The sequence below is a fragment of the Athene cunicularia genome, assembly GCF_003259725.1.
Source record: "Athene cunicularia isolate RWA chromosome 4 unlocalized genomic scaffold, athCun1 chr4_part1, whole genome shotgun sequence".
NCBI lineage: Eukaryota > Metazoa > Chordata > Aves > Strigiformes > Strigidae > Athene > Athene cunicularia.
The window spans coordinates 31,400,873-31,422,479 of NW_020799098.1; the positions used below are offsets into that span (position 1 = coordinate 31,400,873).

General features: G+C 34.9%; 1 protein-coding gene across 1 annotated transcript in view; it reads left to right on the top strand.

Annotated features, from left to right (window-relative positions):
- TUSC3 (tumor suppressor candidate 3) overlaps positions 1-18,868 on the top strand; it is an 89,835-nt gene extending 70,967 nt beyond the window's left edge. Inside the window, exons 8-10 of the mRNA XM_026846984.1 lie at positions 7,008-7,082; positions 9,410-9,500; positions 18,015-18,868. Coding sequence (XP_026702785.1) covers positions 7,008-7,082; positions 9,410-9,500; positions 18,015-18,030 — 182 coding nt within the window. The 3' untranslated portion in view covers positions 18,031-18,868. The remainder of the gene's footprint in view (positions 1-7,007; positions 7,083-9,409; positions 9,501-18,014) is intronic.
- The last annotated feature ends 2,739 nt before the right edge of the window (positions 18,869-21,607 follow it).

The window sequence follows — 21,607 nt, forward strand, 5'->3', positions numbered from 1 at the left end:
GATGTTGGCTGAGAAGGAAAAATAAATTTGATTGGTTACAAACAAAAAGACAAATCTTTTCTGTAGCATTAAAATTACACCTGCTATGAAAGATATTTCCTGTCCTACAGAGTGAATTTCGATTAAGTGTATTAAGTGCCTCTTTGGTGTAGGAATCTTAACCATAGAATGAATTTAAATGGGAGATGTCTTTCTGTGTGTCAGTAGGGCTCATGCAAAGTCACTGAGCATAAGAATCTGAAATTTTCAGTCAAAGTCAGTAGAACAATACTCTTTTAGCTCTTGGTAGTAAGACTCCATCAGTCATGCATAATGGAATCAAATTATGTTCCCCAGAGATTATGTAAAAGTGAATGATGATGACAACTAAAGCAGTGAGATAAGATTTTTGTATGCTCGATCTTAAGGATAAGAAAAAAGGGAAGAACACCACAGTGAAAAAAGAACTGAAAGAACAAAATTACAGCATATTGAAGCATGGTTCTTAATTAACTATAAAAATCAATGTCCAGAGCAGCAAAACATACTGTATGTTTTCTATTCTTTAGTCTTGGTTATCCACCAATACTGTCTGTTGACCTTGTAGGCTCTTCTGGCTCTTCTAGAGAGACTGCCTGACTCCTTCTAACTGTAACGAAGCATAAGGAGCTGATAGTTACTAAAATCAAGAACTAGTTAGTAAAATCAAGATAGTAAAATCAAGAAATTTCCTTCCATTAGCTAAATCTTCTACTGCTTGACCTTAAAATAATTCATAATACGACCTTTTAAGAAAGATACTAAAGTCTCTTAGATGTCAGAGAGGTAAGCAGAGACCTTAAATTTACAGCAGGGCATTCGTCAGTGCAACATACAACTCTTTGGTCACCTAATTGAATGATACCTGATTTGGTGAATTACCTTCGAATATGGCACATGTCCTCTATATGAAAATACTAACTCTTGTAGTTTTTCAACCATTTTCAATTTCTGGCTCTAAAATTTTCCAATGGAAATGCAGACCTCTGAGAAGCAAATTTAACTGTCGGTTGCTCTGGCAGTTGCCCCATTTCTATTTGCCTTTTGCAAATACCTGGCTACTAGTCCACAGACCAAGAGGCATTCCGTGACTGCAGGCTGAAGGCAGCAGTATTTTTAAGGGTTTCTTTAGGCATCAATCAATAATTTTAATATTTAACTTTTAAGAAACATATATGAGTGGTTAAAAGATGCAGAAACATAGTCCAAAGTTAAACATTTTATCTTTTGGATTCACAGATAGCCTTTACTAAACTGAATAATCCTCAAGTGCATTCAGCTAAGAATAAAGTGTGTCTGTTAAGATACTGCACAGGTCTTTAACAATGGAGGAAAGTATAATGCCAGCCTAGAGTTATACTCGATGATTTATGATATAGAAAAAGAATGTGTGATATTCTTAAAAAGATTTATATGTGCTTAGAGAAAGCAAGAGAGATGGTGTCTGAATGCTGAAGGATGTATGCTAACAAACAGAAGAGACAACATACTGTCTAGTGTTTGAGAGAAAGTGCTTGAAAATAAGGTAGATGTTTGTAATAAAGTGTTAGAACAGTGAGAGAAAATTATATAGCATCATAAATACTTACAAACAGCTCAAATAGAGCTTGTTTTAGGCAATGTATCTGTGTTTAAAAGTTAAGAAATTAAGCTATTAAGAAAAATTCATTGAATTATTTTTAATCTCTGGTATGCTTTACATTAAGGAAACTGAAGTACTGTTATGCATCTGCCTGTTCTGGGGATGTATATAGTTCTGTGGTTTCTATGTCTCTAGGCCAGAAAATATGTAGAGACAAATTGCAAAATGTAAATAAGGTTAGAAAAAAATATTTATTTTGTATAGTGGCAAACCAGACTATAGGAATTTGCAAGATGGTCGGAACTAACCCTGAAACTCCATCAGATGTAATATAAAATACAAAAAAAAGTCATGAATAATAAATGTAAAAATCATCTCCCCAGAGTTAGTTTTAGGTGATCCTAAAACATGACATCAATATAAATAATTAGCATGTAAATCAGGCTGAAAACCCTGAATGTTTGATTAGTGATTTAGCACAAACTTAGTCAGTATCTTTATGCTACTTTCTTGCTGTTGAATTAAAATGGATTCTCCCAAAACTTTTGTATGGCCTTTACATTCTCAAGTGTCTAAATGGGTCACAAAAAGGATGGTTCCATCAGATTATCTGTGGATTAGAAAGACAGTCTCATAAATTGAAACTGAAACTAATCGAAAGGATAATAAAATTTTTCACTATAGGAGGTTCTTTGCTCTGTTAAAATTATGAAAAAGCATTAAAAAGTGTTGTACTTGGTTGGCATTTAAATGGTTGAAATGCAGACTTCCAGCTACTTCATTGTTGTAAATTGCATATTTCAAGGAGTTGAGGGGAACTCCAGTGCCAAGACTTATGAAATAATTCCTGAAATTCTTGTAAAGCCATTTGGTGTAACTGAAACCAGAAGGTTTTAAGCTGAAAGAATATTCAGGGTTATTGTGAGTATCAGCATCACCAGATTTCAGGCCATTTAAAAATCCTGAATTACATCTTGATTGTGCACAATTCATGCTTAAATTAAATACATATTCAAATAAATAATTTTCAGACTATGCTCCATTTTTTCAACTTCTGAGTTAGGAGTCATCCTCCTTCACTGAAATGAGACATACAGTGATTGGTATCTTAAACATGCTTCCATCCTCAGCCCTCAAGGCCTGTTGAGTCATCCACTGGGATGGTTATGGTCTAATTGAGAATTGATTGCACATTGAATAGCATGAGTGGAATATTAGAATCATTGCTCATTGTTTCCTGAACAATGTCTTGAAAGAAACCATGAAACCTGTTCCATTGCAGAACCATGCTTTTTGTCTTCATCAGTATCGTCTACATATGACAGAAAAATCAGATTCTCACGCTGGGAAAAGTGACCAATACATTGTTTTCAAGAAAATGCATGTGGCTGAAGATTATTTCCTAAATGGAATGACTAGAATGCATGTTATGCTTACAGATTTAAAATGTAAATCAAAAGTTAAAACCTCATGGAAATGGTTCAGATAAAGAACCTGTAATGTAGTTGGTATTTCTGAAATCATAACAGTTTTTTTAGAGGTTTAAGTATTAGTAGGGAAAAGTTAAGACAAATATCCCTCAGTAAATGAAATATGCCCCCCTTGTAAGAGGCCAACAAAAAATTTCTCATGCTGTAATCACCCCCCAGCCAAAAAAAATCTTTAAAAGGGAAGAAAAAGCACCATAGATTTTCTTGTTGATCATATTATTCCTTCACAAAAAATGTATGTGGTTTTTTTTTTGTTGTTTCATGTATGATAAAGTGAACTAAAAGTTTTCAGTTTGTGTGATAATCTGTACCCATTTTTGTTGAGTAAACTGAGCATAAGCTCGAATGGGTGAATACTTTGTTCTCTAGCCTTTCTTGCTCAAGTGTTATTAAGCAACTGTGTGATCTGCAAATAAAAAGTAGTTGTTTCTTTATGTGTGTAATGCTACTGCTGGATTTTGTGCTCTTTGCAGAAATCCAGCAAAATATGAATTAAACCACCAAACTTTTTTCACAAAAGTAACCAAGTGTTAGTCAACATTTTGTCTCCTTTTATTCCCCACTCACTACTAATTTGAACTAAATTTGTGAAGGAAAAATATACATTATATAGCACATTAATAAACTCACAAATCATCACGTAGTCTTCCATTTGGGCATTCTGGCTGGAATTAACGGTGATTTAATCTTCTATTAAAGTATGCTAATAAAGAGGCTAATAAAAAGGCTCCAGAATTTACCAGTAATCACTTTCATTTTGTAGGATATCTATCATTCTGGAGTTTACTAATTCAGTCTTTTTTTTGGTTTGTTTTGGGTTTGTGTTTGGTGTTGTGGTTTCTTTTAGTACTTCTGAATAATCTTACAAATTCTGATGACCACTGTCCTTTTCATCCTCCTTTAAAACTTCTTGTATCAAAATGTTAAGAACCTTTTTAAATGCTCTAACTAGATAACATATGTTGTCAATTTCTATGAAATGCATTTACCAGCTGAGAAAAGGAGCAGCAGCAGTTTAATATAATATATAAAAGTGAAATCATTCCAAATTTGAGAAGATATATAACTGGATTTACACAGAAAAAGAATTGCTACAGAGGGATACGTTTATCAGAAAACATGAGCATCTGAATTTAAAATATTTGCTAGCCGTGGTTTATCCGAGTGCCACACTCTCCTCATGTTTTCAGAATATTTTCATAATGCATAGTGAGGGAGATAAAGAGAAATTAGAAAATAAGTACATCTTTTGATGCCATTTAATTTTTTGCAAATGGAAAACTGTCCAAGTAACCATGTGCTAAAATTGTACATTCTGTGCTGCTAGACAAATATGATACTGTAAAAGACTGTTTTCAGACCAAGACTGTTACTTTGTTTTGTAGAATAACAAAACAATGTAAAGACATAACATACAATGTTAGAAACAGGAGCAAAAAATAATAACCTATATATTCTTTGGTAAAAAGCTAATTATTGCATTGAAATCACAGCTCAGTAAGATTAAATTTTTACTTCAACATCACAGAGCTGAGGCAAATGACATGCTTGGTGTTAGAGTGTGAAGTTATGAAGCTGATATCATTGAAGCTAAAAGGCAACCAGTGAGTCTGAAAGTTCAGTAATGATGACTAAAGTTAGAAAGCAACAACTGAGGCAAAAATAGTGGCAATGTAAGGGAAGCTTTAGGGGTAATGATGTGAGACTTCAAAAGAGAGGAAAAAACCCAGCACAGTTCAGCTGATAACAGATCTAAAACTCTCAGCTGCAGAGCAAACAGTTACTTTTCTGAGACCGTTATTCCTGATGTTAAGAAAAGTGAAACTCATGGTCTGGCAAGAAAAATAGGAACTAAGTTACAGAAATATTGTCTGCCAAATGACTTTTTAGTGTGTGGTTGGTTGGTTGGTTTGTTTCTCAGAAGCAGCCAGGTAAGGGAAATAGGAAAGGACCACATTATGTGCAATATTGCATGAGATAATCAAGTGAATAAATTCCATTTACAAAGCAGTCCAGAACATTTGCAAAGTAGCACTTCCCTAAGTTGGTCTGGTGAGTTATGCTCACATCTTGGGGCTATTTTTTTCCCATGACTCAGTTAAACTAAGAACAAAACCACTACTATAAATACAAGTGAGGGATTGGTAAATCGAAGTTATTAGATAATACTACATTAGGGGCTTTTCTTAATTGGGTAGGAATAAATGAGGAATTTTTTTTTCTCAGCCCTTCTTGTTGCAGCTTCTTCAATTAATTAGTTTTTATGCTTTTGCAGCTTTTGAAAGCAGAGAACTAAATGATTCTTATTACATTCTTTCCAGTTCTGTTTCCTTTTTTTTTTTTTTTGTGCTCATGACTCTGAATGTTAACAGGAAAAATTTTTACAAAGTAATTTTTGGTTTCACTTCCAATTTGCATAGTCTCATGGATTCTAAGGTTGGCTTTTTTCACAATATTTTGCAAATTTTTTTTTTACTATTTTGTCAAGTCCAGTAATAAGCTGTTGGAAAATTTCAATATAACCATTTATTCATAAGAGTGACCCTATGCCTTTTACCTTGTTCATGTGTGAGACAGTAATTTGGGCTGTTATGTTTCTAATTAGTGTCTAATTTAGGACTGTAGGTAAATGTCTATATTGAAGAGGTGGTGTTAAAACTTCTATTTCCTTGATGTTGCCTACTGTCATCTGCCTCCTTCACCATTAGTGTTTGTTTTTTTAAAAACCTGTTACTCTTCAGTTGACTTTTCTCATTCTATGTATATGAAATTTAGAAGTCTCAGACCTGAATCAAGCTGCTAATCTCTGATGAAGTGTGATGATGTTAGCATTGACATTTCTAAATTAGCTTAATTGAAATTGTATAACTGACATTTCAGATGTCTTTCAGCATTTTTGTTTAACTTTGAACATTTCTAATATGACAAATGTTAATATGAACATTGATAGGATTAGTGCAAGTAGAATGTTACAGGATGCAGATACTGTTTATGGATGTAGCATGTTTAAATTATCTCCCATTAATTCTCTTTGTGCATAAATAGAAACAGCATTCTTAAAGTTTGTGGTCATCCTACTACCTAGCCCTGGGATAAGTAATGCTTAAAAATCCAATCTTCTTCAAGTGGTAGTTAGCTCTTATGAAGTTCATATTTCCTGAAATTGTGAGATTCAGCTCCCATGATGCACTCCTGCTTCAGTATGGCATTCAGACATGCCTGCTCTTCAGAACAGATGTTGTGCACAGTAGTAACCATTGCTTTTTGTTTATACAGTTTCAAATAAACAATTAAGTGAATGGTTTAAGATCTTGCTAAATTAGTTCAATTGTTTTATCATTATGTACTTGTTCACATTTGTAACAGTTATAATGAGATATAAAACACTGAAAGTGACTGAGGACTTTGCCTCTGAGACGTTTCTCTGCTTAACTGTTAAGCAATATGACACTAAAGAGGGAGCTAATGTCTTATCTAAAAGCAGAGGAAGATAAAGCAGTCCAGATGCTTCAGTTTGCGTCAAATAACCAATGAATTGTGTGCAATAACACTGAATGATTTCTGGTTCTTGCAGTTCTCATTTTTAAAAATCCTTTAGTACAATATACAGAATATTGTATGATATTGGGAAATAGTTATTTTCATAACTGTCAAAAATTTGTGTCCTGCCTGACAACTTTTCCTTTAAATCTTTTCGAACCTTCTTTCCTTTTTTATCTAGAATGCACAAAGGAAAATCTTACTGCACGTTTTTGCCACAGGTGAGTGTATTTGTACAGTACAGGTTGTGATATGCAGTTTTATATATAATAAATACTTTCATTTTATGAACTTGAAAGCTTTAGTTCATAGATGTACCTTTGTGGCTTTCTGAAGTATCCACACATCTGCTGTTTTCCTTGACAATAGCGATACAGATGCTGCTATCACCATGGGGATGGTACTCCTTAATGAAGCTGCTACCTCCAAAGGGGATGTTGGAAAAAGGAGAAGTAAGTTTTTTAGTACAACTAAGCTAATGTTTAGACAATTAGAAGACATTGAAAAATTACAAATAAATATCTGATTAAGTTTTCAGAAGGCTCCTACCTTAAACCAATTTTCTTTTGTGGAGTGGAGGAGAGTATAAAAATTCTGTTGTTAAAACTGCCTTCACATGAAGATGTAACAGTAAAAAAATGTTTTAAGCATACTCAGCCAAGGTACAGCTTGACACAGTATTTCCACTACGTAGTACTACGTAAATGCTTTTTGGCTCTTGAATTATGTTGAAAGTGACATAAAGAACAAGAGTTTCAAAACATTGTTTTCAAAGTGAATTTAGGCATTTAAGATGCTTAAGATGACGACATCCAAAGGAGTGTGAAAATTCATTTCCTTGGTACACTTTCCCAGTGTCCTGTCCTTCCAAGGAAGGTGAAAGCCCAACAGTAGATGTAGTGCAGAACATATCCTATAATGTCTAAAGATTCTTAGCCTGAAGTGCAAGTTTTATGTTGTTGTAATTCAGAATATTTGCAATATTTTTCTGGCAATTAATTGCATAAACCCACAATATAAAAGTATTTTATCCAGATTTAAACTCCCTAACTGTTATGTTGAACAAACTTTTACTGAGTATAGGTTGAAACAAATATGCCCATCAGCTTTCATACCTTTTAAAATATGTTTTTTTCATATCCCCTGCCACTTACTCTTTTTCTCATATAAGGCATTGAAGACCTTTGAAAGATACCAGACTATGCTGCTTCTTCTTTCTTTCTAGATCAGTTCTTTAGCTTCTTCTATGTAATAGATAGTGTTGCAGATAGGACTGGTCAACTGTTTTCTATAAAAGCATTCTATAATTCTTCATAATAGTCGATTGAATGTTGGCTGGAGATCTCTAATCTGTAGTGATTTGAGGGTCTTCTTCAAGGAGCTGAAGACATATAACTTCATTATGAATGTATTTTACAATATCTAGTTTTAATACTGATGTCAAAAGAGACAGTAACATGAGTTTAATTGGAATATGGTCTTAGATCACAATTGAGATCTTGCTCCATGAACAAGGAAACAGCAAAATAACAATGGGCTGCAGTACAAATTCAGTCTCTTCTGCTTGTGGACATTATTGGAATGCTGTCTGTGTACCTGCCCTGTACTGCTCACGCTTTGCAACTTATTCATCCATGCTTTGAAATCATATTTATGAGTGGTGATTTCTTCATAACGAATTGTGTTTATAAGATTTGTACATGACTAGTTTTCTCAAAATAACTGCAGAAATTTTATATTTCAATTGACATATGTCAGTTTCCACATGGTCGGTTTTAATGAAAAAATGCATCATTGTCAGTTTCCCCAGCTTCATGGTTGCTCATCCTTCGTTCAAAGCCAACATACTTTTGAAGCATGAATATTGCAATTAAATAGCAAAGACTTGGCTAAAGTAGGAATAGTATAAGGAGAGAAGCTTTTAAAGTCAATGTAGCTCACTAGAACCAAAACATCATCAAAAGTAGATAAGGTGTATCTTAATTATATGCATCAGCTTGTAACATGTTGCCTTTATTTTTAATTTAGATGCAATTGAGCAAGATATCATGATCAAAAAGATTTTATGCTATTATTACACAGGGTGCCAACTGGTGTTCCAGATTTTATTTGTTAATTTAAGCATTTATTATACTTTGCTAATTCATTTTTTTGCCTGAAAAGGCTCAAAGTTCTTGCATCTGTATGCTGTTGGAAGGTCTGCATCATTGTTATTTATCTTCAAAACCTAAAGATTTATATTGCTATCAAGTTAAGATTAAAAAGTGATTTGGCTACCAGCCTTGGAACTTACAACAGTGAAATATTTTAGCCACTAAGTTACTAATGTATTTACTAAACTGTCTTTGCTGTTACTTCAGCCTTAGTTGGTTGACTAGAGAGAACACAATTCCATTAGACAAAGGATATTATTCTAAATGTAATTTGTTTTCCAAAAAGTACAAGCATATACCTGAAATTACATTACTTGATTTGTGTAATTTACAGGGTTATTAAATCCATTATCAGCATTCACATATATTCGAGTTGCAAATTTCTGCTCTTTTTTCTTGAAAATACATTCAGCCTGACAAATTATTTTATCTTAATAACCATAAATATTATTTCTGTATATGTTTGAAACCCTGTCAGAAGATAGTGGGCATCAGTAGTAAAGGCAGTAACATTTTTGTATTTAACTGTATCAAAATTCTCCATAAATGATTGACATACATAATATTCTTTGTAGATATTCCAGTTTTAAATCTTTTATGTGCTAATAAAGTTATTTTCTTTCCAGTAATATGCCTTGTAGGCCTGGGTCTGGTGGTCTTTTTCTTCAGTTTCCTATTGTCGATATTTCGCTCCAAATACCATGGCTACCCATACAGGTAATCTCTCATTGAATTACCATTTTATAGATTTTAATAGCTTTGTATAAGTTTAAGAATATCTTTCAGGTAAACAATGTTTAATTTGTACCACTGAAATCTGTGGGAGCTTGAAGAAGCAGGAATAATGGTGATTAATTCAAGCAAACCAAAAATGGCTGAAAAGCTCATGTTGTTAACGTGACTGTTAATGCAGACCAGTTAAATGGGTTTGAGCACAGGCACATGGAATATACACAGTGGCCCATGAAAAATACAAAAGAAAACATGTGCTTGAGTTTATAAACCTTTATTAGATATTTATTTGTGTATCTTTATAATATGTACATAAGACAAGGCACAAAAACACCAAACCATTGTACAGTGCTAAGCTATGAATTATCACTAAAAGTACCCTCCTCTTATTAGCCACACCAGAGAGTAAAGATAGGGTTATAGTCTTTCTTAATTATATGTACAGCTGTTGATTAAACAGTTATCATTTGTCTGACAAGCAGAAAAAGTAGAAAAATTGTAATGAAAATACAGTTCTCGCATTTTGTAGGTGGATGCTTTCAACTGGGAGGTCAGCTACAGAGGTAGTCTAGACTTACGATTCACATCTTCTTGCTGATCTGTTACATGGTTTTTTTAGTAGCCTATATGGCCCATAGCATTTTCTTGTGATCCTGGTACCATTTTCAGATGTACATGAAAAAGTCTAGCTGGAGGCAAAGGAAAGGTGCAATTAAGGAAATCTTCAGTGCTATAGTAGTGATGGACCAGGCTACTGAGATAAAAGCAATTCAATGACATTTCCTTACTCATCAAATTTCGGGAACAAAACAGAGACTTCTTGATTTTTCTCTCCCAAACCTTTGTTTTGTAGGTTGGCGAAATATTTTTAATGAGGGAGAGTCCTTTTCCTGTTGCTCTATTCTCCTGGATTAGCAATTTTGTTCCATTGACTTTTGATCCTATTTGAAACTATGCTGTTCCTCTCATTGCTTCAATCTTTTTTTTTCCTGTAGAGATGTGTATCTATGTATAGAAACATATATATGACATATATATATATTTATATACCTATATATGTATATATCCTTATGTGTGTGTGTGCATATATATATATATATATACATATATACACACACAGTTGACATAGTCTTAGCATGCTATGGTAGGCTTTACAATAGAGATAATATGCATGAGTGCAGTTTTCCCCCCTCTAGGTGGCCAAAGTGCATTTAAAAAAAGAGATTTTCCTTACTTCCAGTGAAATTGGATTCTATAAACTAGTAGACTAATCCTTCACAGAATATTAGTCTGCATTACTATTACCATGTATGGAAGAGTAAGTGGATGGCATATGTTTTGCAGTGTAGATTTTGCTGAAAGATAGGGTATGATGAAATGTCAACTTATATATACATAAGAGAAACGTTAGCACACCAGATTCAGAAAGTGATATGTTTTAGTAAGTAGAGAACAAAAGATCTGTCTCTTAATGTTAACAGTTCTATTGTTTTTACAGTCACTTAAAGAATCATATGAGAAATACTTCTGTGATTTTTCTGAGATACTTCTTGGTGTTGGTTTGTATGACTAGATCTTGTGATCAGTGCAGCAACCAGCTTTATATTCAGTATTATGTTCCACTAGTAAGGATTTAGCCTTGGGAAGCCAACTTAGATCTAACATTTCAGCTAATACATAAAATTTTTCTGTTAGTTTTTGCTGCAAGACTTTAAAACTATTTTTTGTTTACTGGCTCTGGCCTCTTTATGTAGATTAATTGACATTATGTTTAGATCACCTCAGATTATTTTAGCATTTAATACCATCATACTCAAGAAAACTCTTCCTCTTACAGTATGCACAGAAGGTGTGCTTCTGCTTTTTACTCATTTCTGCTAGGTAAAGACATCTGTAAAGGGCCCAATAGTGTATTGCAAAATTTCATCAGCATGGATTTAGTAGTTTGCCATCTGGGATAATGTGTACAGCCTCTCAGCATCATCTCTGGAGACTACCTTCTAGCTCAACTGACTTGGGGTGAAAGACAGGATCCAGTTTTCCTAAGCATGAGGTATTCTTACTTCCCATTAAGTGCTTAAGTCTTAAACTTAAAAGAAGAAGGAATTATGAGCTTGATCTACAGCTCATAAGATCACTTGTGAAGCACTGCCAAATGTCACCCCATACTCTGAGCTCACTTACATTTCTCATAACAAGTTTACTAAAAGGAAAGAGCAGTTGTTGTTGTTGTTGTTGTTGTGTTGATTGCCATGCAGTTTAACAGTTACTGAAGAAAACCTGACAGTTGTACTAGTTTCATTTTAGTTATTTCATCTTAGGAATGTTCTTATCACCTATTAACAACATGCTTATATGATTGTGCCAATTTCCAGACTTGCATGGCTTTTGTGACTGCACTAGGTTTTTTTGACTGCTGTATGATACCTAGGATATCTGAAGTGGAACAGTACATTGTGAATATTAATATGCTCTGTGAGTTGGCATGCCAACACAATGGTTGGACTGGATGATCTTCAAGGTCTTTTCCAACCGTGATGTTTCTGTGATTCTGTGAATACCATTGATGTTATTGCAGACCTGATTGCTCAGGTCCATTACATACCTTGTTGTATCATGTATTGTGAGCTTTAAGAATATTTATTTAAGTAACATAGGGGGTTTCCCTCTTTTCTTGCTAATCTGGTTGCTTTAAATTTTGGGTGGGATGGATTTATTTTCAAATTTTCTTTTCCCCACAATTGAGCCTGTATTTAGTGAAATATGACACATCTTTTATTTGGAGAAGTTGGAGCCCTGTGTAGATTTTGTTCTCCTCAGTATCCAAGCTAAGAATAAAGGACATCAAGAATACAGAGTGGGGGAAAGAGAGAAATTTTGGATTCTATTAAATGTTTCATTTCAATAAATTTATTATGCAATGCCTGTGGAAAATAAGTGAACCTGTTAGTAAGTTAAAGATGGGGAAGAAAGAAATAGAAGAAATCCAGGATAGTACTAGAATGATTCATCACAATGTTAAAATGAGATAGTGCTGCATCATGTTTTACTATGAAGGAATTATTAGATCCATAAACCAAATTCTGACTTAAGGACCTAAGTAGATTCAATATCACAACTTACTAATCGGTAACACCCATCAAGTAAATTCATAAAAGAATGAACCCTGTGGGTGAATAAGTACATAACAAACATCTAATAGCTGGCTAAGTGTTATGCAGTTTTCTTTGATTTTTTTTATACTGTTACTGCTCCTGCAGAATTAAGCAAGATTTTACAGGCTTACTTGGACTGCCCTAGATTCTTCATGTTTTCATAGGAGTAAATTAATCATTCAATCTTAAATCCTCACTCAGTGCAGAATTACTGGAAATTGTAACTAGAACTGATCCTTTTGCTTTTCTATTATCAAATTTCATTTGCTAGTTTTCCAAATGTGTAATTTACTTATCTGGTCCTTTCCAGTGTTAAATTTTTCAGGTTTCTCTTGGGTACCTCTGACCCCATTTTCTGTTGCATTATTTTAAATAAACTTTATGTGTTTGTTTATTTATTAATATTTATTTGTTAAGCATTAAAAATACTGTTGATTCTTCAACACTTCAGTGATCTCAACCATGTCATCTTCATGACAGTGCCATAATGTTTCTGAAGAGAAACCTCTTTGATGTGCATAGTTCTGAATTTTAATGAAGTGAATGTGCAAAACACTAAGGAGGACCAAGTATATAAACTCAGTTATTTTCTCTTTCCCCCTTTAGTTTAATATCCTGCATTTTAACTTCAGTCATATATCTTTTTGTCTGAATTCCTTAGGATCTTCCAAGGAGTTCCATGTCCCATCAATTGATCCCAGTGTAGATATATCTTAAGATGGGAAATATGCCTGTCTTTTTACTTTCACTGGTTGTAGATTTCACCTTGAAACTCTCAGTCTTCATGTGATAAATTATCCTCAGGCTAGTAAAGCTTTGCCTTTAACAATACTAGCAACAACACATACTAATGATCTGGCAGAAAAAAAGAAAGACTGTTTTTGTTGTCAAGCCTAAAGCAACAGTTAAAGAAAACGGAAATTGTTTTAATGCTATACGCACAATCTCAAGCATCAACTTCACTGTCCTACTTAAAAAAAAAAAAAAAAAAAAAAAAAGTCAAAAAAACTATATTGTTTCTGTTCTCTGACTCTGAACAACCAATTCAGTCCTCTCTGAGGATGCGCCCATATAAAGTGAAACAGTAACACAACATGCAGTACATCCTCTTTCTTTCCAGTGATGTCCCCATAGTGAAGATGAAACAGGTGGATAAACATAAATCAGGAGTCAAAAACTGGAGAAAGACTTACTTCCTTTTCTAATGTGCATAAATAAAAGTACTGGGAATGCTGTTATTTTGTTGACCCTGGTAATGCCACTGTCATTGTTAATTTCTGTGACAAACAGAAAAGTGTCCAGAGAAGTGCTAGATAAGAGTGCAGGTCTGTAAGTGTGCTCTTTAGATGGCATGTATGTAGGACAGTAACATTTTGTTTGCATTTATTTCATCCACTTCACACATTTTCCAATTAAGTTTTTGAGTCTTCCTTCCAAAGAATTTTCTTTTTGTAGGCTAGGGTGGGGGAAGAAAATGTTTTAATTAATGTGCTGGTAAAATACCGTTATACAATAAAGTATTGAAGTGGGAGAGGTGATGCAAAATGGAGGTCATCATGAAGGTTACTTTCTGAGTGAGCACAATCATGATGAATGAGCTAACATGTTACATATCTCTCTGCTAGAGCCATTTTTACCATGGCCGGGCTTTTTCATGGCTGTAGTAATCCACCATTTTTATGGGAGCTATATGAATTTTTTTATTTTGCTAAAACTTTCATTTTAATTGCTGTCATTAACTGTTGAAAAGTAATGCAGTAATTTTATCTAACATTGTTGAACATTTTCCCTTTTATAATAATAAGACAGGAGTGTTGATGTATCTTGAAAGAATCTCTTTGGAAGCCTTCTCACCCCAATATTTAAAGTGAATTAGTGATATATTAAGTATCAGGTACTCAGTGACTGAGCAATAAAATTTCGTTATATCAACACAAAATTTTATCTGTCAACTAATACACGAGAAGGACAGAAACTATTCTTAACTATAATGCAAAAGTATGAACTCTGTTAGCTTTTCTAGTCAGGAAAGAGATTGGAAGGCTCCCTGGAAACCTCACTTTAGGCAGTTTCAGTCCAAAGAGCACACAGAATATTAGAAAGAATGAGGGAGAATGGTAAGAACAAAACAGAAGACGTCAGTACACTATCACAGTATTGTATTACTGGGGATGTTAGGAATGTAAATACTTGTAATGCTGGTTTCTTCAAGAGGACACAGAAGTGTTACCCACTGTTTACTGATGTTAAAAAAAGTTTGTTGATTTTTATTTTTTTTTTAACCTTTGGCTGAAACTTATTAACTGTCCTGTGTTGTCTTTTCTGCTTTGTTTTCTGGATGAAACTTTTAGCACACTTCCATCAGTGTTGACACTTCCAATTGTCCTTTCAAGTCTACGTTTTATCATTTGCTGTTGTTTTAATCTGAATTTAAATGATATGAACACCTGAAAATTCAAAGTTTTCATTTAAGTTTTCATTAAGAGCTTGCATTAAGTAGCTTTTTAAAGAATTTTTTGGTAGCTGCAGTTAAGTGTTTCATTATCAGATTATCCTTTATAGCCAGTGTATCTAGCTATTATTGAAGAGAGTAACGTAAAGAGTTTATAGTTGAACCATAAAAAATTATCGTCCTTCCAAACTATGTATTGGTGGAACGGAAAGTACATATTCTGTATTGACTAGCAGAGAAAATTAACTAAGCTGCAAGAAAGCACAATAAATAAAAGATGCCTTATTTTCATCAAAAGAACATAAATGTTAAATCAGACATGAAGTATTCATTCATTGCTTAGAGAAAAGCAGTCAATGCAACAAGAACAAATTGCAAGATACCCCAGAGCCTGAAAATTCCTCTTGTTCACTATGTATACCACATAACAAATGTCTACCCTCACTGTAATTAAATTAGTTTCAGTAAAGAAATCCTGTATATTATTGAGCAATTGACATTAAATGCAATTGAATAAAATGGAATAGTTATTTCTTGGAAATATACTGGTAAAATATTAGTATGTACAATAAATAGTATTTGCAGACATACAAAATTAAATTTATTAATAAATGTGAGCACTACTAACAATTGTTCAGGTGTTTCGTGTTGATTTCATGCATAATTAAATTGATTCACGAAAAGTTTATGAGCTGGTAAATCTACTTCTGATTTACCAAGATTCACATTCAGGTCTGTAGTGCTCAGCAAAATAGGCTACTTTATTCAAAACAGCAGAAATCAGGATTATTTTAAGACAAGAAAACAGTAATGCACAGTTGTCAGAACAAAATATCTTAAATTTAGCATTTTCTATGCTACTTCTCTTAATGTGGCTAGAAATTCTGTTCTTCAGCAACAAAACCGCCCATTGAAATGGAAGGCAAAACAGCTCAGTCTCTTCTGTTCATCTAAACCATCCAACAGCACACTGGAGTCATTAATAAATGTCCAGAGACCTCCACATTCCTCTCTATGTAAAGTGTCCACATTCATTGCTGGTTTCTAGTGCTTTAAAGAACGGGATATCTGAATTCTAGGTGACAGGCCCCATAGCAGATCTCTTAAGAAGCATGTGCTTCATCCTGTGGCAGCTTGCATGCTCTTCTGTGAGTAGAACCTTCCTTCTGTGATTACCACCATTAAGAATTCCTCTTTTTGCTTTTATGGCTTTCTTGTAAGTCTTACAGTTTACCTACCTATACTACCCATTTCCAGCTAGTTAATGTCTGGAAGGGCACAGTTTGGCCAGCCTTTCCTATTCTGCTTTGCATAAGGGAACTTTTTTTTTTTTTTCTTTTTGCAGATCTACCCCAACAGATGTCCAATTTGCTATTCTAGATTTTTCATAAATGCTGCCCCTTCTCTTTGGCTACTCTTTAGTTTATGATTTTTTATGGTGTTTTGGATTTTTGTGGGTTTCCACCTCAGGCTTTTTCCTTTTTTGGTGTATCTAGCCTCTTAAGCTTGTTTTATGGCTTCTATATAACTTGCAGTGTTTACATTATCCATATTCTAGATCATGTCTCTTTGCTAAAAATTCAGTTCGCTTGTAGACAGAAAGTAAGGAACAATAGCTATGGTAGTATCATATTTATCAAAAATGACACTGCCATATTTGTATTTCCTGACAATTATACGATTCAGTCTTTTACCCCTCCTGAACCTATCAGTGCTATCTGCCTGATTATTGTGATCTTCAGCCCTTTCCACTCTTCCCCCCAAACTTTTTCACTACCAATATTCCTCTTCTCCTCTCAGTTCCTTTCCTATACATAGCCTTACATATCTATCCTAGACCTGGGTTATCTTTTTAGTCTCATGTGCTCCGCATTCTCTTTCTTCTCCACTCAGCACCCTGCAGTTCACCTCTTCATGCAGTTGCTCTTGCTAGCTGTTCCCTTTCAATAATCACTTCACCCTGCAGCACCCAGCCAGTTGCCATCTGTTTTGCCTTGGTTTGTATGTCTTGCCTAATGAGCTTGTCACCCTTTCGCAGCAGGGAACATCTTTATACTGATACAGTCTTTTAAGCTTATATGGCACTTATATTTATGTTTTGTAAAGATTAATTAATTATGCCATGAATGGAAAACTGATGAAATTACTACAATGTGTATGCTAGAGCATGCTGCATATCGATGAGGAGATGAAAGATCTTCCATTCAAAGCTAGAGGCAGTGAAGAAACCTCTCCATTTGGTAGTTCGTTGCCTTTGTGTTTGTACAGTTAACTCAGTATGTTGTCATGCACAAGTCTTTCTCTTTGTGTTCCCATTTCCCAATTTATGACATCACTGTTCTTTGCTAAAGTACTTAGAAAGGTATGGCACACAATATAGACCTACTTTTTAAAAACACAAAGTTTCATTCCAGGGGTAAAGAAACAACAATGTCATCTGAAACTTCTTCATTTACTAAAATATTAAGAATTTAAGAATGAAACCCTACAGAGCCTTGCCAAGTCCTCTATACCCTCCCCACTCTGGGGCCACTTCAAACAGTAAAAGAAGAACGTTCTAAATAAATCTGAAATATCCTGGGAGAGGTGGTTCTCACTTCAAGTAGTAAGAGCAGATGCAGAACTTGATTAAAGAGAACAGATGTTTGAATTGCATTTTACTTTTTAATTTTTTTAAATAGGCAAATTTAAGTTTCAGTCACTCAAGTTCTATTTGATGACTTTCATGCTTGTTTAGTAATTACTAAATGGGATATAAAAACTTAAGAGATTATTACATAAATGTCAAATGACTTCAAAAGAATGTTTTGAACTCTTTGTTTATTCAAATAATTGTGATGCTATGTTTTATATGCATTTTGCAGTATTTAATCATGTTTTCTTTCTTTTCAGCTTCTTAATTAAATGAATTCAAGAGGGATTCATTTAGAGCTGCTTACCATGAAGATAAGCTATTACTGATATTATCTGCCCACCAATGTTACATGTATTCAAGAATCTTTTGTTGGTTCATCTGTTTTTGTGATAATTTATATAGTATGCTGATAGATAAATGAATGCAGTTTTATGCAATGAATGCGTAATTTATAGAAATATACAGTAAACACCTCATTGGGAAGTGCTAAAAAGTTATGAATATAGTGTGCTCAAGAATTTAAATAAATTTCATTATAATGGGCTTCTGTTTAAGGCTTCCTCATTACCTTTAAGTACATGAATCCAAAGGATATTGCCAAGAATTTTCATGTGAAGTTTGTTACAAGGTTTTGAAATGTGCTTTAAAATTTAACGAAGTATCGTTGGTTCTTCAACCACTGTTAGGGGAAAACGGAAACCTTAATGACTACATGCACCTCACCACCACTTTGCTTTAAAACAGTATATGTATATACAGTCTCTGATCACTTCAGTCATGTTGAGTCATTAATATAAAATTATATTAACATATTTTCATCATGGATTTCTTTTTTTTCCTGGCTTGGTAGTTGTTGGCGTACATACATTGCTAGTTCATCTCTCTTTCATACCAAAGAACACAGTTCAAAATGGTTTGTGGAATTTTGAAGGCAAGAAGGCTTAGATCAGTCAGAATGCAGATCCTTTTAAGATGACTCTGTGGTGACAAAATGGGAGGATGGGGGGCAACAACATTTTGTAAAACGTGTTCTTTTCCTTAGGTAGCAGCAGAAGGAATGTATTATCCTGAACAATGTTAATAAAGCAATACAGATGAGTCTATTGGAACAGAAGTTACAGCAGTTGCCAGTTTTTTGTTCACCCAGCTTTGTGAAACGCTTTTGTAGGCATTTGTAATGCCATTTTTGTAGCTTCACACATATTATGTGAATTGCTCATAAACCTTTGCATATGTCTACTTAGTGTATTCTCTGTAGCTCAGGAAACAAGAATCACATATAAATCTACTTCAGTCCTGCTGCTTCTTTTTCTCTCTGCTGGCAGTTTTCCATGTACCAGTTCACTGTCTCTGGCATTCCAGGAATGAAATCAAATTGGAATTTCTCTATTCATGATATAGGACTCCACAAACCTTACTTCATCTAATGCTCTAGCTGTTCCTTCTCCAGAAAATATTGGTATGTTAAGGCTGGGAAACGTTTTAGAACAGGAAAAAAGAGAAGGAACAGGTTGTATCTTACACAAAAACAAAGTAAGACCTCTGGTGTGGAAATGCTGCAAGGTTGTACAGCAGCATTTAAAATAGAAGTTGGCAGAAAGTTGATCAAGTCAAAACACCCAGTTCACAGACTGATATGGATTATGAAGGGGGATGCAGCCTTTTTAGAGGTGCATCAGCTGTTAGCCAGAAAGGCAGATCACATTGTGTAGGGAAGGCAGATCAGACTGATCATGATGCCAGCTGACTGATACACACCAGTGTGTTAAAGCTAGGGCAGAATTTGCAAGAGCTTTATGTCAGTTCTAGAAGCTTGAGAAATAGATGGAGGATTTAGAATCTGTGGTATCAAACAACAGCCCTGTTATAACAAGCATTCAGAGACCTGGTGGGAAAAAAAAAATAATCAGGACACTGTTGCCAGGCTACTGACTTGAGAACAACACAGCATGATATGCGTGTGACAAAGTGGCACCATATGTGAAAGATTACATGTGAAAGAGTACAACAGCATGGGCATCACACAGGAAGAAAAGAAGCATTGCAGTAGATCTCCATGGTTGAAAGTCTGTACTGAGCTAATTAAGAAAAAAAATATTTAAGAAAGAACTAGAATTGTGGTAGTGGCCCCTGATCAAGATGACAGTAGCAAACAGGAAGAGACTTGGAGAAACTGTGTTTCAGGCAGATCATAGTCATGAGAGATCGTGCTAATGAGATTAAGTATTTCAGGTTGTGATGAGGTGTAAAGTATTGCAGTGATACATGACTGCCTCCCGGAACAACTGGTAGACCTCAAATAATAACCAAATCAAAAGTAGCAGCTTGAGTAGTGCATGGGTGCTAGCATAAGAGGTGTTCATGGGAGAGGTACTCTATAACAGCAACCACAATACAGTAGGGTTAATACTGTTGCAAGAGAAGAGTTAAAGTGAAATCTGAACTAGTAAGTTGGAGCAATGTAGAAATAAAGGCAGTTAATAAAACAAAACTAACCCACAACAACAACAACAACAAAAAAAGAACAGTCCAAATAGCAAGATGCCTACAACCAGCCTAGGGGCTATTAAATACTGTATTAGAAGCCAAGGTAAAACATGTGCTGCAACTCAAAAAGAAATAATGAATACTTACATGGTCAATAGGAAAGTTACTCAGAAAGAGTTCTGTGGTTTGGGAAAGTTACTCAGAAAAAGTTCTGTGGTTTGAATGCTGACAAGAGAAACAGGAGAACTCACATCACAGGTCAACAGTACACATAATAGGTCTAAAAAAATAATCTAAAGATGATGCTTAAGGTGGTAGCATGGTAGCACAGAATTCTTAAAGTACATCAAAAGCAGGGGACCAGGTAGGGGGCTAGTGAGAGGGCTGATGACAAAGGTTTAAGAAGGGGCACCTAGTGATAAAGACTATGACAGAAAAGCTAAATTCTCTGCAAGAGCTAGGCCAGCAGATACAGATCAACATGGCCTAGCATCTTCTTTGTAATTGCTTTAAATAGCTAAGCTAGATGCTGGTAAGATCTCAGGACCAAATGGCATTTAGAAAGAGCTCTGAAGGAAATCAGATGTGAGGTTGCAGAACTGCTGAGCAAGGAGCCTTCACCTATCATTACAGATTGCCTCTGTATCAGAGGACTGATGGATTGCCAACACAGCTGTCATCTATAAAAAGAAGAGTATAGAGAAAATACTGAGCTACAGACCAATGAACTATTTCCAATCCTGATAGGATGTTTGAGTTTGCAATAAAAAGTTTACTGAGATGAAGTGTAAACATAGTCAGCTGAGAAAGGTGTAGGACTTGTATAAGGGAGAATTTAAGCTCACAAAGCTTGGAGAGAGCTAAAATAGTGTTAGAAAAGCACATGGATAAAAATAATTTGGTATGGCTTTACTAACCTAGTCTACAATTGGGAGAAGTGTCTTCTTCATGACTTGAAAACGAGTTAAAAGATACCAAGCCAAGGATAGGGCTTAATGGTCATTTCTTGTAACAGGATGTCACTTCTTATGTCTGGATGGGGAAGCTCTGCAGAGAGACCTGGACAGGCTGGAGCCATGGGCTGAGGCCAACTGGAGGAGTTTCAATGAGGCCAAATGCCGGGGGCTGCCCTTGGGCCACAACAACCCCCAGGAGCGGCTTGGGGAGGAGTGGCTGGAGAGCTGCCAGTCAGAGAGGGACCTGGGGGTGCTGATTGACAGCCGGCTGAACAGGAGCCAGCAGTGTGCCCAGGTGGCCAAGAAGGCCAATGGCATCCTGGCTTGTGTCAGCAATAGCGTGGCCAGCAGGGACAGGGAAGGGATCTGACCCCTGTACTCGGCACTGGTGAGGCCGCCCCTCGATT